The sequence below is a fragment of the Grus americana genome, chromosome 2 (assembly GCF_028858705.1).
Source record: "Grus americana isolate bGruAme1 chromosome 2, bGruAme1.mat, whole genome shotgun sequence".
In the NCBI taxonomy this organism is placed as follows: Eukaryota; Metazoa; Chordata; class Aves; order Gruiformes; family Gruidae; genus Grus; species Grus americana.
The window spans coordinates 139,186,139-139,213,326 of NC_072853.1; the positions used below are offsets into that span (position 1 = coordinate 139,186,139).

The 27,188-nt window shown below is 36.8% G+C and overlaps 1 protein-coding gene across 1 annotated transcript in view; it reads left to right on the forward strand.

Annotated features, from left to right (window-relative positions):
- Positions 1–27,188, forward strand: part of THSD7A (thrombospondin type 1 domain containing 7A) — a 293,162-nt gene that overhangs the window by 246,174 nt on the left and 19,800 nt on the right. The window contains exons 15-21 of the mRNA XM_054817889.1: positions 1,088–1,351; positions 13,063–13,241; positions 16,803–16,808; positions 17,481–17,614; positions 19,495–19,648; positions 20,474–20,615; positions 21,094–21,209. Coding sequence (XP_054673864.1) covers positions 1,088–1,351; positions 13,063–13,241; positions 16,803–16,808; positions 17,481–17,614; positions 19,495–19,648; positions 20,474–20,615; positions 21,094–21,209 — 995 coding nt within the window. The remainder of the gene's footprint in view (positions 1–1,087; positions 1,352–13,062; positions 13,242–16,802; positions 16,809–17,480; positions 17,615–19,494; positions 19,649–20,473; positions 20,616–21,093; positions 21,210–27,188) is intronic.

The following is a 27,188-nucleotide window of genomic DNA, read 5'->3' on the forward strand; positions in this document are numbered from 1 at the left end:
AACAAAACAAGAAAGAACAGATTCTCTTCCCATGCTATTACCACTTTAGAGATACTTTCCTGTCCTGAGTCAAGTTACCCCTTCAAACCTGCTAAGACTGACGTGTGCTGTGATGTATTCTCTGTGTCAATGTGCTACCCATGCTAATATGTAGAGCCGACTTGGCTTAATTCATAATTATTTATGGTGAAAATGAGGATGTGAAGTGTATTTTTAGTATGAAGTTATCTTGTCAAAAGAAAGATAAATTTTTCTTCTGGTACCTTCTTTCTATTCTGAATGAAAGCAGTAGTAAATACAAGCACTGAGGGTGCTGCAAAGTTGTCTCCAGCATTGTTTTGAATAGCAAGGAAAATACTACAGAATATTAATTTACAGTAATACCTAAGCAACAAGCATTTTTAAAACTACTTTTGCAAAGATTTCTACATTAATACATATAAACTGTCTAGTATGGAGAGCAAAACTGAGCAAACTTTACCAAAGAGACAATTAAAAATAGATTTAATGGGAAGCAGAAGGTGAGTGGATGGCTATGCTCCAGTTGGGGAAGGATTTGAAAAGAAACAAATTCACAGGAGAAGCTTATTCTCTTAGAGAGGAAGAATGGTAATTATTAACAAATGTACAATAACAGGTGATGAAATTAAAAGATTTTGCCATTTTGAAAGAAGATACTACTGTAGCAAAGATGCATGTTACTTCCTTCTGCCGTTTCCTTCAACTTGAGAAAGTTTTATCCAGAGACAATTTTTTTTTTTAGTTGGACTGCACACTGATGATGAAATAGGTGAAAAAGGGTATATTTGTTTAATAGCTAACTTTTTCAAAGTGTACTTCCCAAGCAATTTTATCCAAAGCAAATAAAATATATGGCTTTATCCTAAAAGATGTTGCCTTTGTGCCAATTGTAGGCATCCATTACTTTATAAATTAAAGTGATTAACCTAAATGAATAAAGATTAATGTAACTAGTTCTAGGCGTATGTATTTGATTGCAAGCACTTGTTACACAAGTCTAAATGAATTTTTTTGGGGAGATGTGAACTGATACAAGCTTTCTAAAATAATTATTCCTTCTTTCTAGGAAAAAGTAAGAAAAGGGATAAATGCAAAAATTCTCAGTTGTACCCTCTGATTGAGAATCAGTTTTGTCCGTGTGACAAGTACAGTGCTCAGCCTGTGGGAAATTGGTCAGACTGTATTTTACCAGAGGGAAAGCTGGAAGTATTGCTGGGAATGAAGGTACAAGGAGACATTAAAGAATGTGGACAAGGCTATCGTTACCAGGCCATGGCATGCTATGACCAAAACAATCGACTTGTGGAAACATCACGATGCAACAGTCACGGTATTTAGAAACCTCTTTTCTTTCATCTATTTACTTATCTGTTTTATTTCATTTAACATAATATGTGTACAGGTAGAATAGCAGATTAATATTTATTGCTTAGGCTTAATTTTATCCCAAGATACCTTCAAACCGAGCACACATTTTTGCTGACTCGCAAAATAGTAAACTTAATTTTTACTGATTACTACAGTGCGATATTCGAAAGTAAAACAATGATAACTTACTAACTAGGTATTTTAATAGATAAAAGTAAAATCTTGGTTTTCCTCATAACTGTACCTGTAAATTTGAGAATAAAGCCATTTAGAAAGGTCAAATCCTCCAAAAATAACCATGGACCACATAGGAATATTTTGGAAAAGCTGAAATTATTTCCACGGATTCTTTAGATAGCTTTAATCTCCTTAAATAGCCTTATCTCTACCATTTGCTCTTCAGCACCTTAACAGGCATGCATTGACCTAAGTTCAACAACACACAACACTTTCTCTGCGTAATTCTGTCATTTGTAAAACTAGAATGTTTAAAGATTTTATATTCTTTGTATTCATGTTGCTCCTGGAGGGAACAGAGTTCCTTCCTAAAGTGGATGCATCTGTACTGTTAGGATCAAAACTGGTACTTTCTGATTTTCAGTGAGCCAGAAATGTGCTAATTTACATCACTGGAGTTTTTGTGTTCATTTTTTTTCCTGCTTGCAGTGCAAAATTTTATCTGAGCTGTTGATAAGAAAAGCTGCATGTCAGTCTCAATGCCATTAAAAGGTCAATGTAAGTTTAATTCGTATATGTATTCTAATTCTATTTACTTGGATAAAGTTAAAATAGCTAATCAAAGAAATGGAATAACTTAAAGGGATTTTAATTAGCATCATTAATTCCTGTTTAGAGCTATGATAAATTAGAAACTGAACGTATCAAGCCAAGCTGTAGCATATCTGTGATTTGATGGAAAAGCGAGCATTCAGCTTAATACCTCAAAGCAAACCTAGAAGATAATTTTGTGAAATATTTTCTCACATGTTTATTTTTATTCAAAATCATCTTTTGCTGTAGTTAACTCATACTGAAAGATAAGTTTGCATAAATACATCTGAACGACAAAGTCTAATTCCTAAACTCGCCAGGAAATGCCTCTTTCTACTCTGAGAATGTTCTTTCATTCATTCTTTCAGCATTTTTCCAGGTTTAGCCTACTTTTGCAGATACAAGGGGGCTAGAACAGATGATATGCTGTTCTCAGCTGTTTATTCTGGGTTGAGGTCCACAAAGATTTAATTTTGTTCTTTTGTGTAGGCTAGAGGACATGCTACACTTGCTTAGCCGGACCAGGACCAGTCGCCATCGTAGTAGTACCAAAAGACACAGCTTCCTCTAATGACCAGCAGTTGTGTGAGCACAATCTGCCTGGGCTGGGAAGTTGTCCTGAGGGAATTAGAAAGCTCCTCAGAAAGCTGGTAGGGAATGCTGAGGAAAGAGTCGTGGAACAATCTGAATTGTTCAGAAGACACCATTATAAAATACAGAACTGGAACTTTTTCCTATTTCTTTGTTGATTTTTTTGTTTTAACTTTAACTGTATGCGACACTATGCTAGAAAGTAGTATTCTTTCAGCATCAAATCCAGAGTGACCTTTGAAAAGTGGAAAATTATAAAAGAACTTAAGTCCATGGGAAACTAGAGGGACTGATGGCCTACTGCCAGTCAGTTTTTGTTGATTTGAAGAACGGGGACTGACAGGTTTTGTGTCAACAGCCAGGGGAAGATGCATGAGGGAAGAAGCTGTCTGTCCAAGAGTAAATTGTAGGTGTTGTACGTAGTAGCTAACATGCTGCTTAAAGTAGCTTGAAAAAGAGGTGGGAACTCTTTCTTTGCATAGAATGAGCATGGATGTAGCTGCTTTCAAGCCCTGGCAGTGCACGTTGAGGTGCAATTCCATTGCAAATATCAGAGAGCTAAAAGAGGAACAAAAAATGGAAAAAAAAGATATTCTCAACCATCTCTGTTTACCTTGTTATAACTCTTCATTGTAGCAATTTCTAATCTAATGGATTTTATCAGTGAATGTCACCTACACTCACAGTGACCACAATGAATAATAATCCAGGGGAAAAGCCACTAACAGCACATCGTTATTATACCTTCTATACCCAGGGCTACCATTTACATGCTGTTAGCACTAGCAGGTTCCAGAGACAACCTTCCTAAAACACAATATAGCATTGTTTTGTTTTGTTTTTTTCTTTCTACAGTTTCATCCCATTTTTCTCGTGGCAGATTTGAAATCTCTTTTAGCTCACTTTGCAAACTGGAGAAGTTTGCAAGTCATTACTATATTTATTGTAGGTTGGGAAGCCTGAATCCTTTGGGGTGGTTTTGATTTGAATTCTTTCTCTCTAGATCAGTTTATTAAGGTGTGTGGTTCTTTGATTTATTTTTTTTTCCTCCTCTGTTTCATTACCTGGTTTTGATTGTGAAGCACAAGACATCTGTGTGTGTTTTCTCATCAGTTCCATTTGAGGGAGAGAGTACCTTTATCTTGATCCATGGTGTTGTGCATGGGCAGATCAAGTTTGGAACTGCTGTTGAATTAATCCTGCATTCCTTACACTTCCTAAAATTGTTTGACAGGAATTTCAGGTGTACAGGAAATGAGGTATCTAACCTGGCTTTGATGGTAAGGAATTAAACTTATGCTAAGGAATATGCCACTAAAATTATGGTTTTCTTTCCAGTAGCTCTTCTAGAACAAAAATCTGTTATTGATGGGTGTGGTACATACATGCAGTACAGATTATTTCTAAGGTTTACCTAATTTCTTGTCTGCCTTCAGCAGTTTTCCAGGTTTAGTGTACTTTGCAAATGCACGGGGGGTAGAACAGATGATATAGGTCTTTCAGTCTAATTTCAGTGTATGTTTGCTGCCTTTTCCGAATATCTGCTTTGTATTCATGGACTACATTCTGATTATTTGTTTTATTTTTCTCAACACGTATAAACTGCTGTTTTGCCAGTTAAACCTTATTTTATATCTTGCCAGTATTTATGATGTTTTTCTTGTTATTTTCATGCCCTTGGTGTACGACAGTTCTTCAGTTTGGCATCATCTCTAGATTTCAGTGTGCTGTTTGTTTTTTTCTTTAAGAACAAACATAAAAGCTGTATTATGCCAAATTGACAAGGGACTTCTGTGGTATCACAATAGCTACCCCACCTGCTAGCAAATAAAAGTGCCTTGTCGCTTCCCATCAATCTGCTTTCAGTTTTTCAAGCTGAACTTGACAGGACTCATAATTCAAGCCTGCTTGGGTTATTTTTGTAAATTCTAACAGAGTTGCTTATTTCCCTACGGAAAAGATAGCACTGAATTTTTCACTAATTTTGTAACTGAACCAAAGAGGAAGAGTCATGTTTGTCTGCCATGTTATCTGCTTTACTCAGAAATCTGTTTTACTGTTAGTTCCTGTGAATCTGTTATTTCTTTTCCAAGTAGTACAGTATGTAATCACAGTTTTTATAGGGTATGGTTTGACAAATTAGCTTCGACTAGGAGAGAAATCAAGACTATTATTTAAGGGAAGCTGTTTCCTGTGCAGTGTCCAACTTTTGCTTGAACTTTTGTTATCTTCTGACCTTGTGAGGTGGGAAATGAGGATAATTGTACTTCTTCACCTGTGATAACATCCTCTAAATCTGAGAAGCGGGACCCACACTGATGTTATTAATAAATCATGGCATAAGTTGTGTGATATACTAAAATGCCACAAGAAACTCAAATTGGGAGACTGTCAAAAGTTTTATGTAAATACTGCCATGTAAATTTATGAGGCTATGAGCAGGTCAGTGTTGCAAATCATGCTGTTTTGAGTGGGAAGAATCAGAAGACAGACCTGCTCTGCAGGCCAAAAATTTCATAAGCTGTTTGCTTTATGAAATGTTGTGTGTTTATAATCACAATTCAGTTGACTTAGGAAAAAAAAGGTAAACAGGAGCAGAAGAATAAATACTTCAGAACTCTTTTTACTACTTGACTCATCTCATTTTCAAAAGATTCGAGAATAGTTAACTAACAGTTTCAGACACCAAGGACCTAAAGGAATGATTCAACACAAGGAAGGCCCCTAAAATAATAAAACCATAAGAAGATTCTTGCCATAATCTTTGAAATTTTGGGTGCAGATATAATGTCCCCAGTATGAACAAGTTTCTCAAAAATACACGAGTGACCATAACTCTGAAAAAAAAAAAAAAAAAAGTCAAAATAATTTTAAAGAAATCTGTTGCTACCGCTAGATGAGAACACTGGAGAAGGAGAGGGCAGAGTCCTTTTGAGAGGGTCCTTACTTTCCGTAGCTTAACAGGTACTTCAAAAGAAATACTGAACTAACAGCTGAAAATAGACATAAGTTTCAGCTGCAGAGGGACAAGGTGATTTTTTTCTTATTTTCTTTTTTATCTGTGCTTTTTTTCAGTATAATACATGCTTAATATTTTTATTTTTCTTTTAAAAATATTTTGTTTCAAATTTGAACTAAATTTATTGATGAAAGAGTCAGCACCTTTCAGTAGCCATTTGAAATATTCTGCTGCTGGTATTTTTCAGCCATACCAGTTCTGCGGAGTGTGGGCAGAAGCTAACAGCTGACATTTGTCAACAGATATGGTAATGTCAGCTAAAAGTGCTAAATGAGCTGTTGTTTACCTGTGTTCCTTAAGGGAAGACACATAAATTGCTCTTTTTCTGGTTCCTGCTTTGAGTTTGCTTGATAGTCAAATGTGAGAGGTTTTTTCCGTTAGAAAAGAAGCAGTTGTTTTTCATAGCTTTATCCCTGTCATCACTGGTATACCAGAGCTCTGTGGATAAATGACATGTGTCTGCCACCAATCTGTTTCAGTGTGTTTTTGAAAAAAAATTGAAAGAGAGTCTCTTTGTCGTCCCTTTGAACTGTACCTTGGAATTTTCATCACAAAAAATAAAAAAGCAGACTGCTGTCATGCTTTTGAACTACACTATTTACTCTTCAATATTTAGTTTTCCTCCATCATATATCAATTATGAATCATGACCCACATAAGCTAAGCAGTGGTTGTGTTTGTGTGCACATAGGGAAGGCAAACATAGTAGCATGGCAGACAGATGCAGCATTTTTATATAGGTCGTATTACCCTTCTTAATTCATGTCAGTTTACAGTTAAGACCTTAGGCACAGTCAACCAGTCCAGGATAGTTTGTCTGCTGCCTTATTAGTGTGAGATTATTTCCCCCTTTAGCATTAATTAAATGAGATGCATTGATTTGTGCTGACTCTACAAAGCCCTCCATGGCTACAAGGCTTATGTGAGGGATTAGAGAGGAATATCTGCGTATCAGTGAATACTTTCACAACAGCTGCTAGGAGGAGTATCAATGTGAATCGAGGAATTTTGTATTTAATTGCTTATGTGTGCAGCAGTAAAATCTGATATGTTATAACAGAGTCTTCAGGGTCCAAGTTGTCAGCTAGAACTTTCTGTACCCACTTGTATTAGGATTTTTTAAAAACTTTTTTTTTCACTTTCAATATTCTAACCTGAAGCAATGCAAATTTACTAACAAAAAACAGCAGAGTGTTAAAATTTAATCGAGACTTTCTGTTGAGTGTTTATTCTAAAATAAATAGATTTCCCATAGGAGATTCTAATCTAATATGGTGGTAGTCTTAGGTTCTCAAATTGTTATTAGGATACTTTGTTGTTTCATAGCTTGTAACTTTTCTAAGATTTTTTTTAATATATGCAAGATGCTATATTTGTCCTACTGTGTGTTCTCAAGGAATATGGTACCTGTAACCCTGCACCAGAAATACTAGCTTAGGCCTTTGCATTATGGTGCCACTGTATCTGCCCTGTCAACAGGACATCAGTCATGAAGCAGTCATCCATCAACCCAAAGACCTGTAGTTAGTTCACCAGAGACAGAACTGCTGATGCAGAAGACAGTTAAGCATTAACAATTGCTCTCAGGTTTTGAGGCTTTGAAGGGTAATCCTGAGAAAACAAAAGTCTTATGGAGTTCAATCTATTTTTCCATGGCTAAGCAGAAATACAAATAGTCTCAAAAAATACATATATTCTGTTACAAGTGAAATGCAAGTAATTGTATTTTCCTTTGTCCTGGAAGTAAGATCCAAGAACTTTATATTTCCTTGAAAAAAAAAAAAAAAAAATCTGTGTTAAAGAACATAAACCATCTTGACATTGCAAGCTTTTTTTCCTGGAAACGTAGCATGACATTTTAGTCATGAAAGCAGGAGCAGAACTCAGTCCTAAGGACAAAAGAGTTCATGTAAACACTTTCTAAGATGTTCTATATGTCTGCACCCTTCAACTCAAGTAGCTGGTCTGTTCTTACACATTGCAGGTGCAGTTTGTGAGGAAAAATTTTATACCCGCCTACTTAACCTGCTTTGTCATTAGGCAAAGTGTGAAGTCCATTAAAGTCCTCCATTATAAATTATCCATCACATCTGTTAATGACTTTGTTCTGGGAGTCCAGAATTTGCAGCCAATTAGCAATGGGACAGTAAACCTTTCTCTTTTAATAATGAGTTCCGTTCATACTCCTAGTGGTTCAAAGCCATTTGTTAAATTGTGATTCAGTAATAAATCTTTAATGATAGAATAACCATGTTCTCGCTCATAGTAGACAACTGCCCATTTCACAGCCTTGTGAAGTTCAGCTGGTAGGAGCTGAAATAATTGAGAAACTACTGCACTTGGAAAAGGAATAGCCCTTGAGAGACGAGTGTCTCTTTCCAATACCCTTCCAAACCGTGCAGGGCCAATGCTCTGTACCACTGTCTCCCAAGGTCTCATCTCTCCAACATCCCTCAGATGTTGTGGTGAAAAGAAAGACCTACAGGAAGCATGCAGTGAAAGACTTTAGTCAGGAGAAGAAACAGCAGGGAAAACGTGAACTGCTGATGTCCACAGAACATATTTTCAGCCTTTATAGTGGCCTTCTATTTCACTGTCCCTCCCTCACTTTCACACTCTTTTCCTCAGTTCTTCTTCATAACCGCTTCACTGCTCTCATTCTTTCCTTCTTTCTGCATCTATTGTATTTCTACCTTGGTAATGTCTTGCTTGTTCTTTAAACCTCAAGGCTCTAGCATGCCATTTGCTGCAATTATATTACACAACCTGTCTGTGTGATATAATTGTGTGATATTCCATCATACAGATGCCCACCCCCCACACACATTAGAGGACTGTTTCTTTAATAAGATTTTACATTGTTTAACACAACGGGCACCCTTTCAAGGATGATTAGATCAGAGTGGAAACAAGACTGAAAATTAAAAAATGGCTCATTCATGTCCTTTTCATGTCAGAAACAATGTAGCTGCATCACCAGTCCCATATGCATGTAATATTTCTGGTTTCTGTGTTTTCTATGTATTTTTTCTATCACAATATGCTCTCTTCTCACTTGCTAAATTTTTTGCAGCGTGGACAAAGTTTGCAAGTGCAAACACCTGAAATTTAACAAAAACAACAACAACAAAAGAGAGTATAAACTTTTCAAATTTCCTGAGCATTTGCTTTCTTGGATTTGAGAGGCAATTACTATGAACTTCTGGACATCATCCTTAATGACCCTAAAAGATATGGTGACATCATGCACACAGAAAGGCATCTGAGGTGATGACATGCTTCAGAGAAGCTTTTCTGAAAAGTACCATTAGATTGGTAGTAAATGGAGTGGAACAAGTCATTTGCAACAAGTAATTTTATTTTTTTTTTTTTTAGTTCAGTCTTTTTTCTTCGCTAGAGAAATATCTGCAAGCAATTTGAAGTCTGTTTCCACCTTGGTTCTATGGGACACCAGTGGCACAGCTAAATGCTAAATAGTCTGTTGAGTTGAAATAGTGATGCACCTGAGAGGAACAAAAAAAGGTGCCAATGGTTGAATATGACAAAAACTTTTTAATGTCAGTTATAACAGGGTGATTTTCATTCTACACACTAATTACCTATAGAATGCAAATCAGAGGGCACATTCTTTTTATTTCTTCCCTTTGTCCTCTATTTTTATTTGTGGGAACATTCTTCATTACATTTCACTGTCTGGTCAGGAGATACCAGAGTAGGCTCTTGAGGGCATTGCATTCTCTTTGTGCTTCACCAAGATATTACTTTTGGCAGGATGTTTATTTCTTTTCTCTTCTCTTCTTTCTTTGTTTTCTGTCCCTATGCAGTATGTCTTTAGAATTCTCTTGACTCTACGTTCTGAGCCATTTATTTTCCTCTTCTCTCTTCCTGTCTTTTCTTATGCTTTCCTCTATTCCCCCTCAGTCTCTCTCTTGTCTTGTGCCTCCTCTGTTGTTTTGGCTTCTGACTCTTTACCATGAAAAGTAACTTCACTATTTTTTTTTTTAATTTTTTTTTTTTCTCCTTCTGTTTGGAGAAGGCTTGGAAGCTGTGAAACTCCTTTCTGGATCCCTTTGTTCATGTCCTTGATCCATTTTTTTATCCAGTGTTCTTAGTGTACCAGTGGTTAGGAGTTTTTTATGGTTATCTTGCATAATAATAAGTGCTTTTCTCTCTGCTCTCCAAAAATGTTCCACATTTCCAGTAGCTTCAAGCCTTCCTACCTTGTAGAGCTTCTTTTTATGCCTTCAGTGATTGGCTCCATTCTTGTTCTCTTCTTCATGTGTCTTTTCTGTTCTTCTTGTTCAGCTGGTTAATTTTCACATGTGGAGTTTGGGTCTTGATGCCAGCTTTTCTGAGGAAATAGGAAGGAGGGAGAGGAGAGCATCATAGGCCAGTCATCCTAAAGATGGCATAGGAAAGAGCTATAGGGTGAGCAGGAGCTATTCCATGAAGCCTGTAGGATTAAGGACCCTGTATAAGATTGCAGTTCAGTATTTTTTCATTATAAAGTGGGTGGGAAATGTCAGCTGACCTACTGCATCCTCTCCAGAATGCATTAACATGTAAGCAAGCTTGTACTTTTCCATATTGTAACTCTTACTAAGACACCATACGTGTAATACGATGCTGTTCTGGCTTTATCGCGTTCTATGCTAAAGCAGTTTTAGTGGCTGACTTCTATATAGATACTTTGTAGATAGTGTGAAAAAAGATTGCTGTAGTGGTATGGTTTCATTTGATATGTTATGGAATAACTTGAAATAAAGCTCAGTGTAATTAAAATGTTACCTGGGACTTACGTATAGTGTAATGTATTTGATACCGTGTCTGTCTGCAAGATTCTAAAAATCTTGTTTAGCTTTTAGGCCAACCTTCTCATTATCTCAAAAAAATCTTTATTATCCTCATTTGAATGAGCTGAAAGGGAAAAAAAATAGTTTCTAAATAGTCAATCATTTTAGTTTAGCATGTTCCACACAGGCTCCTTTTGGTAGGCTATGGACTATTCCCATGCCATAGTTATCCAAGTCCCAAAATATTGTGATATCCTGGAGAAGATCTTTTTCTGTGACTGGGGCAGTTTGGGATTAATTAAGACAAATTTAAAATAACTCAGAGGTTTATGGAAGTTCTTAAAATAAAGTCTTCTTGACACAGCCTGGAACAGTTACCTACTTAAGAATGTATAATATATTTAAAGAAACTTGAATTTCTTTCTTCCAGACATTAATTTCAGAGGCAGAAACTTAACAAATGCTAAATGGCATAATTGTGTTGTAGTAGAAAGGTTTCGCCAGAAAAAAATTACTTAGAAGTTATATTGAATGTAAAGGCAGCATTTCAGAATCTCAAGAAAATTCATAAAAAGAAGTAAAATTTTCACGTATTCTATCAGACACTTATTTTATTTGTTGGAGGGAATTGTTACTTTTAACTTTCTTGTTATTGTCCGTTTTCATTCAAGTTTCTCCATTGTATGAGTATATGGTTTTGTATAGTGCCTAAGAGGCACTTGTTAAAAGCTCATTTCTAGTGAAGACACAGAGTTTGATATTTATGCAATCAAAGTTCAATGTGGGATGGGGCTCAGAGGTAGGATGCATCTGATTTCTAAGACTCACTCAGAGACATCAGGTAAAGTGAAATGTAATCAATTTTGCATTTACTACTGCAGGGCAATCTATGTCACCACCTCTGATATGCAGTGATATGATTTTCAAAAACATATTTTGTCTAACACAGTGTACCTTTCATACAGTATCACTGAGCTGATCAATCAAATGGCAAGAGATATTTAATAAACATGCTTGTAATTCAAGCTAATAACATTCTAGCCATTGTAAGGAAGATGCATTTCGTTAACAGTAGTTCTGCAGTGCTCAAATTCAGGATGTGCTCTGTATATTTGTTTATTTAACACTTTCAAACAGAGGCAAGCTATGTAGGATAAAATCATCACCTGAATTTGACCATAAAATATCCTGAATGTTACTGTATGTTTAAAAAACCAACAACCCTTCTGTTCTTTATATCTAAGACAAATTAGTGGAAGGAACTAGAAATAGGTATATAGAATTGAAATCTTTTAAGTGTTCTTATTCTTTACACAGCTTGTGATTGTTTGGTATTGGTTGCTTTTAGAAGAGACAGAATAGCTTTACTTAGCAGCATAGATTCAAAACATAAAGCTACTAACATCAGCTCTGATGAAAATGACAGTGATTGCTTTCAAACTAAAAAAAAATTCAAGATATGTGAGAAACATTTAAAACCACGCCTAGCAAACTCTGCCAATCATTTGAGAGTTATCTTACCCAAGTATGTGTTAATTTTGCAACTATGTTCATCAAGTATTTTAATTCACTTTTAAATGCACTGAGGTTCCTTTAATCTTTAAAGTGAACATTTGCCAACAGTAAATATGTTGCAGATCTGACACAGGAAAGGGGAGAGGAGAGTTCATAGAGGTTTAGGGTATAGGTGTAGTAAAAATGCAGTAAAAGCCAGCTTTTTATTTGAGGCTTTATAGCTTCTGCTGTAAATATTGGCATAAATGACACATATTGTAGAGCTATGGCATATGTTGCTATTGAAAGAAAGACATTTTCACTACTTCAGTGAATTGAGGCCTCGTGTTACTCCCTACAGACCATGTCATACCCCTTTCCAACCTCTCAGGACCGATGACTTATCCAAACCAAACATCTGCTTTTCCATTCAGTGCAATTATTCAGTGTGCTACTGGGGGCAGATGGTTGTTAATTGGCAGATCATTAATGTGGCAGGCCACTCTCTCTTTCTAGCCTTAGAAAGGTCACAAGGTGTTAAGTTCCCTCGCTCCAGGCCGGTAAGATGCATATCTTTTCATTCAGTTGGATTTTTGATGTATAACTGCAGTTGAATCACTTGATACAATTATGGAGGAGCTTTTAATTAAACCTTTTTTCCTTAAAGAAAAATATTGGTTTTACAGTGTAAGAGTGATGCAACCAAGAGATGGGTTAGTGTCAATTACACTGTAGCTGTCAGAAAGTTTGAATGCTGAAATCTGGTGAGTGTGAATCCTAATCACATACCAATGAGGATGCTCAGCTGCTTCTCTAACACAGTCTCCAGCTATGTGTCAATTTTCTGCAGAATTTAATTTAGCCCTAATGATGAAGAAATCTCTCTATTCACACAGTCCTGTCAAGTCAAACTTTGGACAATCTAAATGAAGTAGACTAGAGCTTCAGGGAGAAGTGGGAGAGTGACATGCTGAAGAGATTTCACTGTCTTTTCCATTCACACAGGTTATATTGAGGAAGCCTGTATTATTCCATGTCCCTCAGACTGCAAGCTCAGTGAGTGGTCCAACTGGTCTCGCTGTAGTAAATCCTGTGGGAGTGGGGTAAAAGTTCGGTCTAAATGGCTCCGTGAAAAACCCTACAATGGTGGAAGACCCTGTCCAAAGCTGGATCACGTCAATCAGGTAATTAGATGTATATTTACATTAATGATACAGCTTTTTCCGTACCTCAGATAACCCTTTTAGCTGTATTGTTTGTTGATGTAGAAAAACTATATAACATAAGGGGCAGATACAGGTAGAAAGAGGAGTATGTGTTGGCTTAGGTTTCCTCGGTCAGCATAGGATCTGCCTTCGTTACTTCCTCATCTGCAAGAACTTAGCACATTATCTGAACTGCAGATTGGAGACAACGAAACATTCTTACATGCACATTGTGAAGACCACATCTCTGAAGATCTTCTCTTACAATGGGTAAAATGTCTCATTACAGATGCTCAAACTGGTAAGATTCTTAGTGTCATTCCCTGACCAACTTAGATCCAAAAGCAAATTAAAACTTCTCAAACACTCATACAGTATCATCCCAGTATCCCTTAGTGGGTTTTAGTCAAGCTGGAGCTTGACCTTCTGGGTGTACTTGCCCAGGCACTGCAGTTCCAGTCAGGAATGCACTTCTGAAGTCAATCTCCGAGTTGTCCCACTAATCACACTTGATTTTCCAGTATGGAGCAGTCTGGCTGCACAACCTGGATCCTCTTCAAGTGAAACTAAGCCAGAAAATGTGATCCAAGACCACACTGGGAGTGCTTTGACCACTAATGAGCATTTAGTGTTTGGGACCAAGTTTAGCACTAGTCCAAGTCAAACCCCTGAAGCTTGTTTGCTTCTGGTTGCTTTGAGAGTTTTAGAAAGAAAAACCTTCCTTGTAAATTAACTTATGCTCTTCAGAGTTGATTTATATTCACATTAGTGTTGAATTTAATTTAGTCTGCAGAAGCATGTTAAACAGCCACACGGTCTTCTCTGTAAATATTCAAAGATTGAAAAAAAATAAAGTGCTGGCAATTTACATTTGAATAAAAATGCATGTACTTAATATTATCCTATTGACATTTTGCTAGCACAGAGTGAAATGGCTTGTTGATCTAATTTTCTACTTTAGGGAATGTAATTAGTTCTAATTTAGAAAATAATAAGTGTTAAACTGCAGCTAATAAACTAAGTTTGTGATCTACTTTAACAAAATACAAACTAGAATGAGGGTTGCTGGATTTGGGTCAGCATGTAAATACGCTTTAAATTAGGAGGAATGTGTTTCAATAGGAGCAAATTATAGTCTATGCGGAAGTCTCTTTCCTTCTTTAATATTCATGTAGTACATAATAGGCTTGTATTTTTCTGCATCAAAGGTGATTTTGCTAGAGGTCTGTTAGCCACTTGTATGCAACACTATTGCCCTCTACCGGTACTTTGACTCGAAGCTGATTTGTTGCAATGTTACATGGTATTTGACAAATAATAATAGATGATTCAAAATGTAATTACTGAAAAAATAAAATTGAAATATAGTACTTTCATGAGAAGGGAGCTCTACAGATAAGAGGAATGTCGAAGAATATAGCGGCTGTGTCTTTCAATTTTAAATACATTCATTGTCAATTCAGAAACATGCAGGGAATACACCTGCATTCTACTTTTGAGTTAATTATTTAATCTAAATGTGATGTACCATTCATTCAGCAGCGAAACTACTGCCTCTTCAGAATATTTATTAAAATTATTAAATGTAATTTTTTAATTTATATATTTAATATTTATGTATATAACATGCTTATTTGCATACACACAAAGCGTAATGGTTAGACTAACAAGTACATGGAAGATGATGCACAGAGTGGCTATGCTGTAAACTGAGATCTAGGAATTATGAACTCTGCAGAAAGATTGCAATGTGTTGTCTAGCCCATGGAAGAAAAGATGGGAGAGGATGCTGGCAGTCTGCTAGCATGTACATAGAAGGCTGTTGCAGAGAAGGAGGAAATAATCAATTTTCCATGGCCATTGCAGATAGGATAAAAAGCTGTAGGCTTAGCCTGCTGCAAGCAGATTTGGGTTAAGCCTTGGGAAAACTTTCTAATGGTAAGGCTAGTGAAACATTGAAATAAAGTGCTTAAGACATCTGTCAAGTTTTAAGAGCAAGTTACTCAACGTCTCTCAGGGCTGACAGGTATGACTATTTTGGAGGGGGACTGAACACAGTGAATGCTAGATGTCTCACTGAGTGTCTTTCCTCCTGCGCCATGCATGCCAGGGTGACTCCCAAACCACGCTCCAGCCAAATGAAGCTTGTTCAGAACCCACTTCACTAGGCTAAAAGTCTTCATAATTACAATAATAATAGAGTCAGGTTTATTATAAAATCATGTCCATGGTCTTCAGAGGATTTCAAATAAAGAGGCTAATCTGAGACTGTTAGAGAAAATAAGGACATCCCCCTCTTCATTGGTTCCAAGCATTATTCGTCCCCTTGTCCAGCAGGTGGGTATGCAATCTTTACATCCCTCAACTGCCACGGCCTGCAGTCATAGCTACAAAGTGCCAGTAGGGTCAGGAGAACACCACTAAACACATGCAATGCAATACAGAATTCTCCTTTGGCTTTCTGGCAAGATATCAACTTTTTATGTTACTGGAAGGGCTGTTGAATATGTGGGGTTTATGTATTTTTGCTTATGCCAACCAGGGTGAGACATATAGAGACATTTCCCTAAATTAAGACTTCTCTATTCTCATTTTGGAAATCCTGGACAAGAATAAATAAAGTGCCACTCCCCATGTGACTACAAATTGTGCATTGAGTACAGTACCTTCCTTAACATGCATTTACATCACCCATCTTTACTCCTGAGTTAATGCTTATCTACTTCAAAGAAGTCCCAAATATGCTGATTATGCTGGTCGTCTTGTACACGGACTGTTCAGTTGCATAGTGATATATCAGACTATGCATTCATTGTTCAAGGCGTTATTTTTTTTGTGACTGGTAGTAATTTGTTGCAGGTTAACTGATAAACAATCAATCAGCCCTCTTTTCCTACCCAAGTAGTGTTGCTGAAAAGAAATCAAGAACTTTTTTAAGACAATGTCTTAGATTGTCTAGAAATATTAGTTGCGCTGACTTGGTACCCAAAATGATATGTGAAGTTAGCTGGTATAAGATAATTTTGAGTACTGTATGCATAATTAAGATACTCAATGAAGGACTTAGGAACCTTGGAGGCATGAGAACTGCCAGATTCTCCTGAATCTATTGTACTTAATGCTGTCAGAACAATTTCAATTAATAGAGAAGTCCAGTACCTTTTCCAAAACCATTGAGGATTTTCTCTTGTCTTAGGGAAACTGGATTCCCTACTGTGTGAAGAGTTGATGCTCATTATAGGCAAAAAGGAAAAACAGTTTTATCATCTGTTAGAGACTGAGAAAGAGACTAGCTAATTTACAGTTTTTATAAACTCTTATTTTCTTTCAAGGGCAAACTTCTTGCAAAAATGCCTCATGACAGCAAGGGAGATCCAAGAGGAAAAATTGGATGTCTTTTGCTTCGCAGAAGTCATAGAATATTGTTTGTAATAAAAGCTAAATGAATGTCATTTAAATACCTGGGCTTCACTCTAATAATTCTTTCTTTTTATCTTTTTTTTTTTTTTTCTTTTGGGTTCATGAAAATACTTTCTTCAGGCTCAGGTAAGAGTTCCTCAAATAGAGAGATAACCTCTGCATGTGCTTCCTGATTGTGCTCCAATGTTTACATTGTCTGTCCTTTTTTTGTAATGTATGTTTGAGAAAATAGATGGAACACTTTATAAGGTATTATAAAAGATACTATTTCAAATCTGTATTCAAATTTAAACATAATACTTATGCTGGTACATGAATATATTAAAGTGATTTTAAGTATCCAAAATGAAAAATGTAAAGGACCAGTATATATTGGTATCATTTAGCTTGAGCTCACCTCTCTTTAAAAATATGAAAACCCCACAAATAGTAACAGTGGGATAGATGAGTGGAGGAGAGATGTGAAGGACAGAAGTAAAGTTTTACCAGAGTTTTAGCAGCATTTTTCTAAAAGGTGTACTCATGAGCTAGCCCAGTTACAGATTTTATGTTAGTCGTGTTGATGTTATTTGTGGAAACGGCATAGGGAATCTGTGTTCAGATGTCTTAGTTTCTGATTTTTGTTATTTCTATAGTTTTCTATCAAGTATGTTACCTGTAGTATTACTACAGACTCTAAATCACCAAGTTTACATTTGTTATTCTTACCAAAAAGAGGACTAACCCTTTTTTGATGATCACTGTTGCATGTTTATCTTACTTGTGTGCAACAAAACTGACGCTTGATGTGGATTCCAGGTATATGAAGTAGTCCCCTGCCACAGCGACTGCAGCCAGTACGCATGGGTTACTGAGCCCTGGAGCGTCTGTAAGGTGACCAATGTGGACTTAAAAGAGAACTGTGGAGAAGGTGTTCAGACGAGGAAAGTCAGGTAAAACAGTATTGCTCCTCTTTCACTTTCAGTTGTGGCTGTATTTAATTTGATGTAATTCTGTGTGATGTATAGTGGTACGTCCAGCCATAATACGCTGACTAATGTAAATCAGAATAGCTTCGGTGACTGCAATATGGTTCTGTCTTTATGTTACGGATATAAACCTCGATTCCTAGTTTCTAAACTAATGTGTATTGTACTTCTTATACTACTCCAAACACTGCAACATATGATTTTAGTGCTTTTCTGAAAGGTAAAATGGCCCTCTTTCTATATGAAACTATGATTTCAAAAAAATCCACAAAACCTCTGAGTACATATACACTTGAGAATAATAGTTACACATATTACAGGAAAAAAGTGGCAAAAGTGAATAAGTGAAATGGAAAGGTCCAGAAATCTTCTGTTGTTTATTGAACCTTATCTAAGCATCTTGTGTGCTTGCTCATCATCCTAGAGCTCTAATCAAAGGTTAATTAAAATTAGTTTCACATAGTGTGGTACATACCCAAGTTTGGTGTTGGGGTTGGTTGGTTTTTTGCAGGGTTTTCGTGGATTTTGTTTTAATGACTGACTGCAAAGCAACACACAATTTGAGATTATAAATTTGAATAATAAACCATAATCTGAATTCAATTTGAAGGATCAAAATGGGAGTTGTATGCAGTGAACTGCTAAATATTCTCTTTTCCCTGCCACGAGTACTTAGAAATGGACATATTTATGAGATTTTGTTCATAATAGCACTGTTTCTTTGTTACAGTTTACTTCAAGAAGATCACAGTATTACTCTTTGCTTGACAAAAATTAGAAAGACTATGCACAACTGTTCTCACACACTAGCATCTAAACAGATTCCCATAAGAATTCTCTTTAAAAAACTTCAATAGGAAAAATAAATAATCAGTGTTTATGTTGGAAAATAGACTTTAACACTAATCTAAGATAATGTGATTTCAGACCTTTCAGACTAAAACCCTCTAATTTTCATTTATTATCATTTATTATTTCATTTATTAACACATAATACCATTAGAGTACTAATTCCACAAAGCAAATATATGCTCATGCTGTATCCCTTGTGTTTACCTTAGAAAATAGTGTGTTTCAAAAATTAGTTTAGTCTGATAACATAAGATATTTGTGGGAAAATAAAGTGGTCTAAGGAAACAAACTCAGAATATTCCCATAAGTGTGAAAGGCTTTGTATTGATATGAGCTCTTTCAATTCTGGAAAACAAACATAAGCCTATTAATTTGAACAATCCTAGTCATGTACTAGGTGGTCTTCTGCTGACAGGTGAAAGGGATAAGTTAGCAGTAGATTCCACGGCACTGGAATACTGTGGAATGAAGACTGTCATCTTCAGCTCTGCAACACTGAGCATATTAATTTCTCATCTTAACTTGGCCTCCAGCTGCTAATTTAATATAATGGTAATTAAAAATCATCTATGTAAATTAAGTATTAATACTAAGAATATAAAATTTTAAAAGTTCTAATATTTCTACGTTTAAAATCATCAGTTGAAACGTGCACAAAATATCTCTAAACTATAGCTGATTCACGTTATTCTGGCTTACTGGTAAGCTAACATCAAATAAATCACCTGTCCAGAAACTCTCAGAAAATCACTGAGAGACAATGTCTAAATTATATGTGTTTCACTATATGGCTGATATCTGTAAGAGTGAGGATTATTTTGGCTCTTCAGCTTTTCTTGGATATTCATAGATCAATACTTAGTTCTGTTACTTCAATTACTTCATGATTCTACTGTGCTGGCAAAATTTTAAAATGCTTCAGAATACTGTGGAATACAGTTATTGCACAAAATCCATGGCAAATGCAGTTTATGTGCAGTTCTTTTTTCCAGGTGCATGCTAAATACTGTGGATGGTCCTTCTGACACTGTAGAGGACTATCTGTGTGATCCTGAAGAGATGCCACTTGGGGCTAGAAAATGCACGTTACCATGTCCTGAGGACTGTGTTATGTCTGAATGGGGATCATGGTCTCGATGTTCTTTGGTAAGAAGTATAATGAAGTGTAATGTTTATAGTTTTAGGAGGATACTTTAAAAATGTATACATGACCTATTGTGCAAAGGTGCTGCATCGAACAGTGATTACACATGTAAATATCTATATTTACTGACATCTTCAGGGTCATTGATCGTTGTTTGCAAATTAGGTGCGCCAGTATTATCCATTAAGTGAAATTGTTCCAAAACACAAAATGTAATGTCACCAGTGGTCATTCTTCAGTGTGGAGTGGGTTCTGTGTGGTGGAATGGCTTTGGCAGCAGCTTCTGAGTCCGTCTTTGAGCCTAGCTGTGAGCCTCTCCATAGCAGTATAGTCACTGCACTAAAAATGTCACTAGCCTGGAAAGAGCAACGTCTGTAGAACATAGAAAGGTAATTTTGGGTCTCCTCTCCCCTTTCTGCCAGCAATTTCAAAAATAAATCTCAAAAAAACAAACCAAAGATAAAAAATTGTTTCAGGACCTCTGAGTTTTTGGGTTCTGATGCACTACAGTATGGCATTTGGAAAGTGAGCATCTGAACGTCCAGTTTATGAATGAAATGGTTTCAAAGTGCTAATATGAACTAGTTAGGAAAGTACCAAGGTATTACGAAGTTAGAGGATATTTTATCTTGGGTGGTACCAAGGTGAAACAGCAGACTAAATTTTCCCTGAAATAACAAGGAAATGGTTTCTCTTAGGCAACAGAGTGAGCCTGTTATTTTACATTTGCATTGTGTGAAGAAGTTACCTGAAAGGTTGTTATAATGTTGCATGAAAAGGCATCAGGCTGTTGAAATACCAAAGCTGTTTCCAATCTCCCTTTCAAGCCATGCAATGGAAGTAGTGTTCGTGAAAGGTCAGCAGAATCCCTGAGACAACCAGATGATGGAAAGTCTTGTCCTCCTGCCATCGAGACAGAAGTCTGCACTTTGAACAAAAACTGCTACCATTATGACTACAATGTGACAGGTATTTGTGGTGCTATGATCCAGTGACAGCTTGGGACTATGACTTCGTCCCATTCACCCTTCAGGACAGATTTTTAGCTTTTTGTTCTTATCTGGAAAGAGCTGTGGAACTTGTACTGAAAACTGATTCAGGCTATTTGATCTAGATAAAATATTATTGGAGACTTTGCAACTTGGGTGTAGTGTGCATGCTATAACTTCATGAAATTTATTTCTGTGATCATTTTGTGATTTGCTCAAAATCCATGCAGATGAAACCAAATATGAACTTTCCAGGAAGGCATCATGGCACTGACTATTTGCAGTAACAGTGATTGTTTCCAAAAATGTGTAGCAGCTGTGCTCCATGAGCCTTTGCATGTGTAAAAGTTGCTTGTGAGGATTATTTTAGGCCTTCAGAATTAGAATTAGGTGGGAGATTGGATCATAATGATTTTTATCTAAAATGTTTGCCACGCTAATGAATTCCTTGTTTCCAGACTGGAGCACATGTCAGCTCAGCGAGAAGGCTGTGTGTGGTAATGGTATCAAAACACGGATGCTCGATTGTGTTCGCAGTGATGGCAAATCAGTCGACCTGAAGTACTGTGAGGAGGTGAGTGGGTACCTGTGAGTAAGCGCCCTTCTAATGATGCTAATTAATGCTGAGCCAACTGAGCTATATGGCGTGTAACCCATCTTTGCCAGATGTTTTGCAACACTATTCATGGATTGTTAAGTACCTCTGAAATGAACTGTGCCATCAACATTGATTTTTATACAATTTCCTTCAGTCACTTTTAAATGCCTCCGTGAACGTATGCTAATTATTATGTCCTGAAGGAAATTACTTAGGAACAATAATTAATAAAGTAGAATAAAGGTAATAAATCTTAATCAGAACACTAATCATCATTCTAATTTGATACAATTCCTGCATGGAGCCTTGGACAGCTGCCAGTATCAATCATTTACTCAATGTGTTGGAAAATATTTCTCACGTGCCATTCTGCAGCTGGGCTGAGTACTAACTTCTTGTATCCAGCTGTGCAATGCAAAAGATATCCAAGTTAGTGTGAAAAAATGTACAGCATGAATTAAATATTAAATAGAAGCATATATGGAGAACTAAGTAGCAGACAGGAGCCCTTAAATTTTGAAAGAGCCAATTTGCAAATGTTCAAACTAACTTCAAATTTGACAGCACTGGTTTTCAGGCGTTTTGTGTGTTGGTCTTAATGTTTTCAATTGCATGGAGATAGTAATGTGAAGGAAAATGGGAGGACAACACAAGTGTTGCATTAAGGGTAATGCCTTTCTGATGGAAAATAACTGAACTTCTTTCAGCTGTCATTCCCCTACCACCTTGACATCACTTGCAATGGGGTACTAGGGTGGAGTGGCCTCCACAGCAGCTTTGGTACCAACACCTGTTCTGTTGGACCCTCCTGGGTAGTGGCTGCTCTTCAGGGTGTGCCTGTAGAGAATAGTCTTGTTCAGAAGTGGAGGGAGTCAGGAAACCATCGTGTGCCTTGGACTGTAGTTTTTAAATGGTGTAGCTGACCTACTTAGGCTTCTCCATCCGCCTCCAACATCCTGGATTCCTGAATCTGTAAGTTCTCAGCAAAGGCAGGAGGTTTCAGCTGAGACTGGCGCCCTGCTTTTGTCCCAAGTTCCTCGTTCACACATAGCTTTTGGGTTTATAATCAAATCTAATAATTTGATCATTTATGTGTCGGGGAAAAAACTCAGGATCTGGCTACCTACCAGCAAGTTTCTCTGAAGTTAATAGGGGAATGCATTAATGCTTTCTGTTAATGTTTTAATGTGTTTAAAAAAAAAAGAAAAAAAAGTTTGGCGCTCAGGTTATTTGTAAAAGACTGCAATATTGATTAATTCATACCAAGACATGATATAAAATATCCATCCACATGAATATTTCAATAAGAAAAAAATTGCTTTATTAGATTTTCAGGGGAAATATATTTCTTTTACCATATAGCTAGGAAATTATTTCTGTTGTTAACTAAAGATTTTGAGCAACATTTAGAACAAATTGTTACATTTTACATTGAAATCTCAGTGCAGAAAACCTCTGAAGCTTTCCTGCATTAAAGAAATCAAAGTTTATTTAGATATAATTAGGGCAAGAAGATAATATCTCAGAAGATATTTGCTGTAAATGACTGGCCAACAGACATCATTGCAGTGGGGTCTTGGCATTATCAGCAACCACTGTGATAGTGTTATTTGCTGGTTTGATTTACTAGACCATATAGAGATACATCTTCCTGTAGAAAGCCCTGGTCCACTACCCAGTCATACTGTTAAGACTGTTGAATTATGGATGTGTAAGCAGTGGTACAACAAGGTCAAAGGCTGATCCAATAACTGTGAGGAGTAAAACCTGTTAACCTGATTAACAGAAAGCCAAGCTGTTCAGATCTTACCAGACTCTTCACTCAAAGATGTGAAAGCCAACTCTGTGACCTTCCAGGTCATGAGAGGAGAGTATTCAAGAAATTATCAAAATGTTAATACATACTATGCACTTCTTACTAATTTATCACAGATGATCCTTCAGGGTGGTGTTTTGGGGTTTTTTTTGTTGGGTTTTTTTGTTTGGTTTTTTTTTTTTCCTGTGTTTTTTGTATTATAAGGGGAGTGCAGAAAGATTATGTGAAATTCAAAATAAGGTGCATGTGGTTAGACAAGTTAATGATAAGAAAAAGATGAAATAATTTTGTAGTAACTTAGCTAATGGAATTTCCCCTGGGCTATCATAAATCTTTATACTAGATGTATGAATAAAGCAAAAGTTTTGTTTAACTTATGTGTGTGTACATTTACAGAATTATGATTCTCATTATTATATTTAAAGAAAGGAGATCAGAATAGTTAAACCTATACTGATCCCTAAGACAGGAAGACATTTGATTGCAAATCTGAGTTCCTATATATAATATGTGGTTCAAGAAACTAATAAAAGCCATATATAAAGAAACTCCTTCATGCTGTCTTTTGACTATCACCATCTCCAGGTATAAGCAGCAGTGTAGTTAAATACTAACATTTCTTCCAAGTCCCTGTGTTCTGGTTTCCTAATTTGTCCATATGATCTTGTGTTTGTTTCAGTCAATCAGCTAAAGAAGCTATCCAGTCATCCTGATTACTGCCAGGATAAATCAATTTCTAGAGCTTATTTCCAAGTCCTCGTTATGTTAACATAGTTCCCTTCAAACTCTCAAGGCACAGTAATACTGGATTACTTGGTCTCTAACTCTACAAAATTAGCACATCACAAGAACTTGCCTTGTCTTTTCCTTGAGTATTTGAAAATCAAATCACCTAAAGCAAGCTGGTCCTGGTCATATTCATATTTATGGGCTTATTTTTATTCATTTACCTTCAATTAAAGATCAGAAAAGCCTAGAAACCAGCAGTTTTGTCTGCATTGGAAAGCAAACTTTTCTGTTTTATTGGCAAATAGTGTGCTTGTCAGATTACATGATTAACCTCCAGCAGAGGTTAATCTGTGGTGCCAAACATTCCTATAAACAAATAGAGATACTTTTTGTGGATCACAGGGTTTATAGAGCATGCTGGTCTGGCAGCCTGCTGCCCCTGGTGTGCACGACCAGAGTGCAGGGTGCTCAGCAGTAGCTTTCAGTGTAATTCCAGTACTTGCCATTCTCAAATCAGAAACCATAACTCATCCAGAACAGAGGCTTTTTCAGGTAAGGGAACTACTGAACACTTTTCCAAATGTTGTCTAAGCTCTTCAAGGTTAATTGTGGTTCATCAATTGAAGGAAGGAGAGGGATGAGAAAAGAATATGTGGTTAATATCAAATTGCAGCCTGCCAATCGTTCCCCAAATCTATTTCAGCAGGACTTCAGTATCTAAGACATACAAATGGCAGATCACTGTGGGTAATCTGGCCTTTAGCTTTCTCCTCTTCACCTTTAATATCTCTCTTGGGCTTTTCCTTCTCTAGCTGCCAAAGTCTAGCTGAGAAGGCCAGTCTTGAAAGAGAGCAGCCATGTTTCTGTAATTGGCAGGAATCAATTCAGCAGGCTTTAAAGCCCTTGCTCAGAAGATTTGACCCAAATATAGACTTCAAAGACAGTTCTCTAGTTTTCTAATTATCCAAATGCCAGATTATCCAAAGCTTTCAGGTGTTGCCTGTATGCGATAGCTGGATAATCAAGGTTATACTGTACCACAAAGAAAAGCCAAGAAGTCATTCTTTGATGCATAAAACAGAACAGAGGTCTAAAACCTCATTTGTCTCAATAAATGGTACTGCAAATGCAAATTTAAGACTTGGTGAGTCTATCAGGGTGAGACATTTCCAGTACTTGTAGTTTATTTATGGAGGACATGTTAATGTTGTGCCTAATTATTGCTCTATGCTTGCATTTAGTAGAAAATAGTGGTTTTATTTCCTTTTTAAAGTCTTAACTGCTGGGTTTATGTCATTAACCTTTCCAGTTGTTAAAATTAATAGGTTTTGAAATGTCTTGTTAGCTTTTTTTTTTTAAACTATGTGGGGATTTTATCTACTTAAAGATATCCACAACCTCCTGGGATTCTGAAAGGCCTCAATGATGATCAAGGTCCACTGGTGAGGGCAAATGAAGAGGATAGCCTTTTATGCTGGGAAGCTGCAGATCTGTTCATATTGGCAGGACTGATTTGCTTTCACGTCTTATATCATACACACTATAATCGACCTATCCTTTTAACTCATTCTGAAGCTGTGCAGGCTGCAGGGATTATTATTGTCATGCTCATACTTATGCCATCAGTTGTATTCCATCTTGCATCATATATTCTTGTGTGTGTTGGTGACAATATCTCTTTTCTTCCTTGGATGTGGAAAATCTGGAGCATGGGAGTTTATAAGAGCATAGAAATGGATTTACAAGATCAGACCAAAGGACCATATAGCCACTGTGCTGTCTCCAAGTATGGCCATTGTGGTGGTTTAACCTCGGCTGGACACCAGGTATCCACCAAGCCGCTCTATCACTCCCCTCCTCAGCAAGGCAGGGAGGGGAGAAAATTAAGATGGAAAAAACAACCCCAAACTCGTGGGTCAAGATAAAGGCAGTTTAATGTAGCAAAACGTTGCGTGTGGAAACAAAGCAAAAAGCAAAAGATTATTCTCTACTTTCCATCAGCAGGTGGTGTCCGGCCACTTCCTGGGAAGCAGGGCTTCAGTACGCATGCTGGTTACTCTGGAAGACAAACTTTGTAAAAAAAAAAACAAACCAAAACCCTAATGCCCCTGCCCCATTCCTCCCCCTATCTCTCAGCTTCTTATTGCTGAGCAGATGTCATATGGTATGGAATATCCCTTTGGTCAGTTTGGGTCAGCTGTCCTGGCTGTGTCCCCTCCCAAGATCTTGCCCACCCCCAGCCTGCTGCTGGGGCGGACAAGAAATGTTGGAGATACAGCCTTGATGTGTGCTGGCACTGCTCAGGAGTAGTTAACACTGGTGTGTTATCAAAACCTTGCTAGCTACCAATACACAGCACAGCACTATGAGGGCTGCTATGGGGAGAATTAACTCCATCTCAGCTAGACCCAATACAGCCATAAAACTCTTCCTTCCCTGTGGGGGTTCCATCATTTGTTAGTGTTAGGCTGACTCCTGCCTGGAGAAGAGCTCAGCACAGAATGTATTTTTGGGAAAACATGTGAGTCTGGCTATTTTCTGTGCCCCCTTCTCTCATACTCCTCCAGTATTTGCAGCTTTTACTTTAGGGATGTTAAAGGATTATGCTTTTTGCAAAGCTTTTCAGAAAAATATGCAAAGCTATATTATTTTTTTTTAAAACAAATCATTGTCAGTGTCATGTTAGTATTTTTGCATACAGTAGAATGGATAGCATAATATATATTAATAAACTTACACATCACAGTAGGAAAAAAATGAGAGAGAGGCATAAGCAGATGCATAAGGAAGAGTAAGGAGAACAGACATACGTGAGTTTCCATCTACTCTCGCAGCCTCCACCTGTTTTCAGCTCTTGGATTGCGTTTGCCTGATGTGGTTTCTGTGGGTTTGAACCTTCAGATTTCTCTTCCATTAACTTGTTCAGTCTCCTGTAAACTTTTAGCATCTGCACCATCTTCTGATAAATAAACTGTGTCTCCAATGCATGTTCATGCTCCTCCTTTTGTTAGTTTTGAACCTGGTTCCTAGCATCACTTGAATTCAGCTGTTAATAGCTGTTGATAGTTCAGTATTTGTATATTCCTATTTCAAAATACTTTGATGATACTTCATAAATTACTTTGTTCTTTACCTATTGTATAAAGTAATAGTGTGGAGCTGAAACCCTATAATTTATAGATTCTAATTTAGAAAAATTGATGAAAATAGGATTTAAGCATGTATTTAAAAGTCAGCATATGCATTAGGACTGTCTTGAAGTGAGATTTTTAAATGTCCTAATTGCTTTACTTTTTATTTGGTAACGACTTCATGCTTGCTTAAAGCTTCAGTTGTCTCAGATTCACCGTGTCCAAACGCATACCCTGCACCAATGGCATAGACTGGCTGTTATGTGCTGACCATTGAAT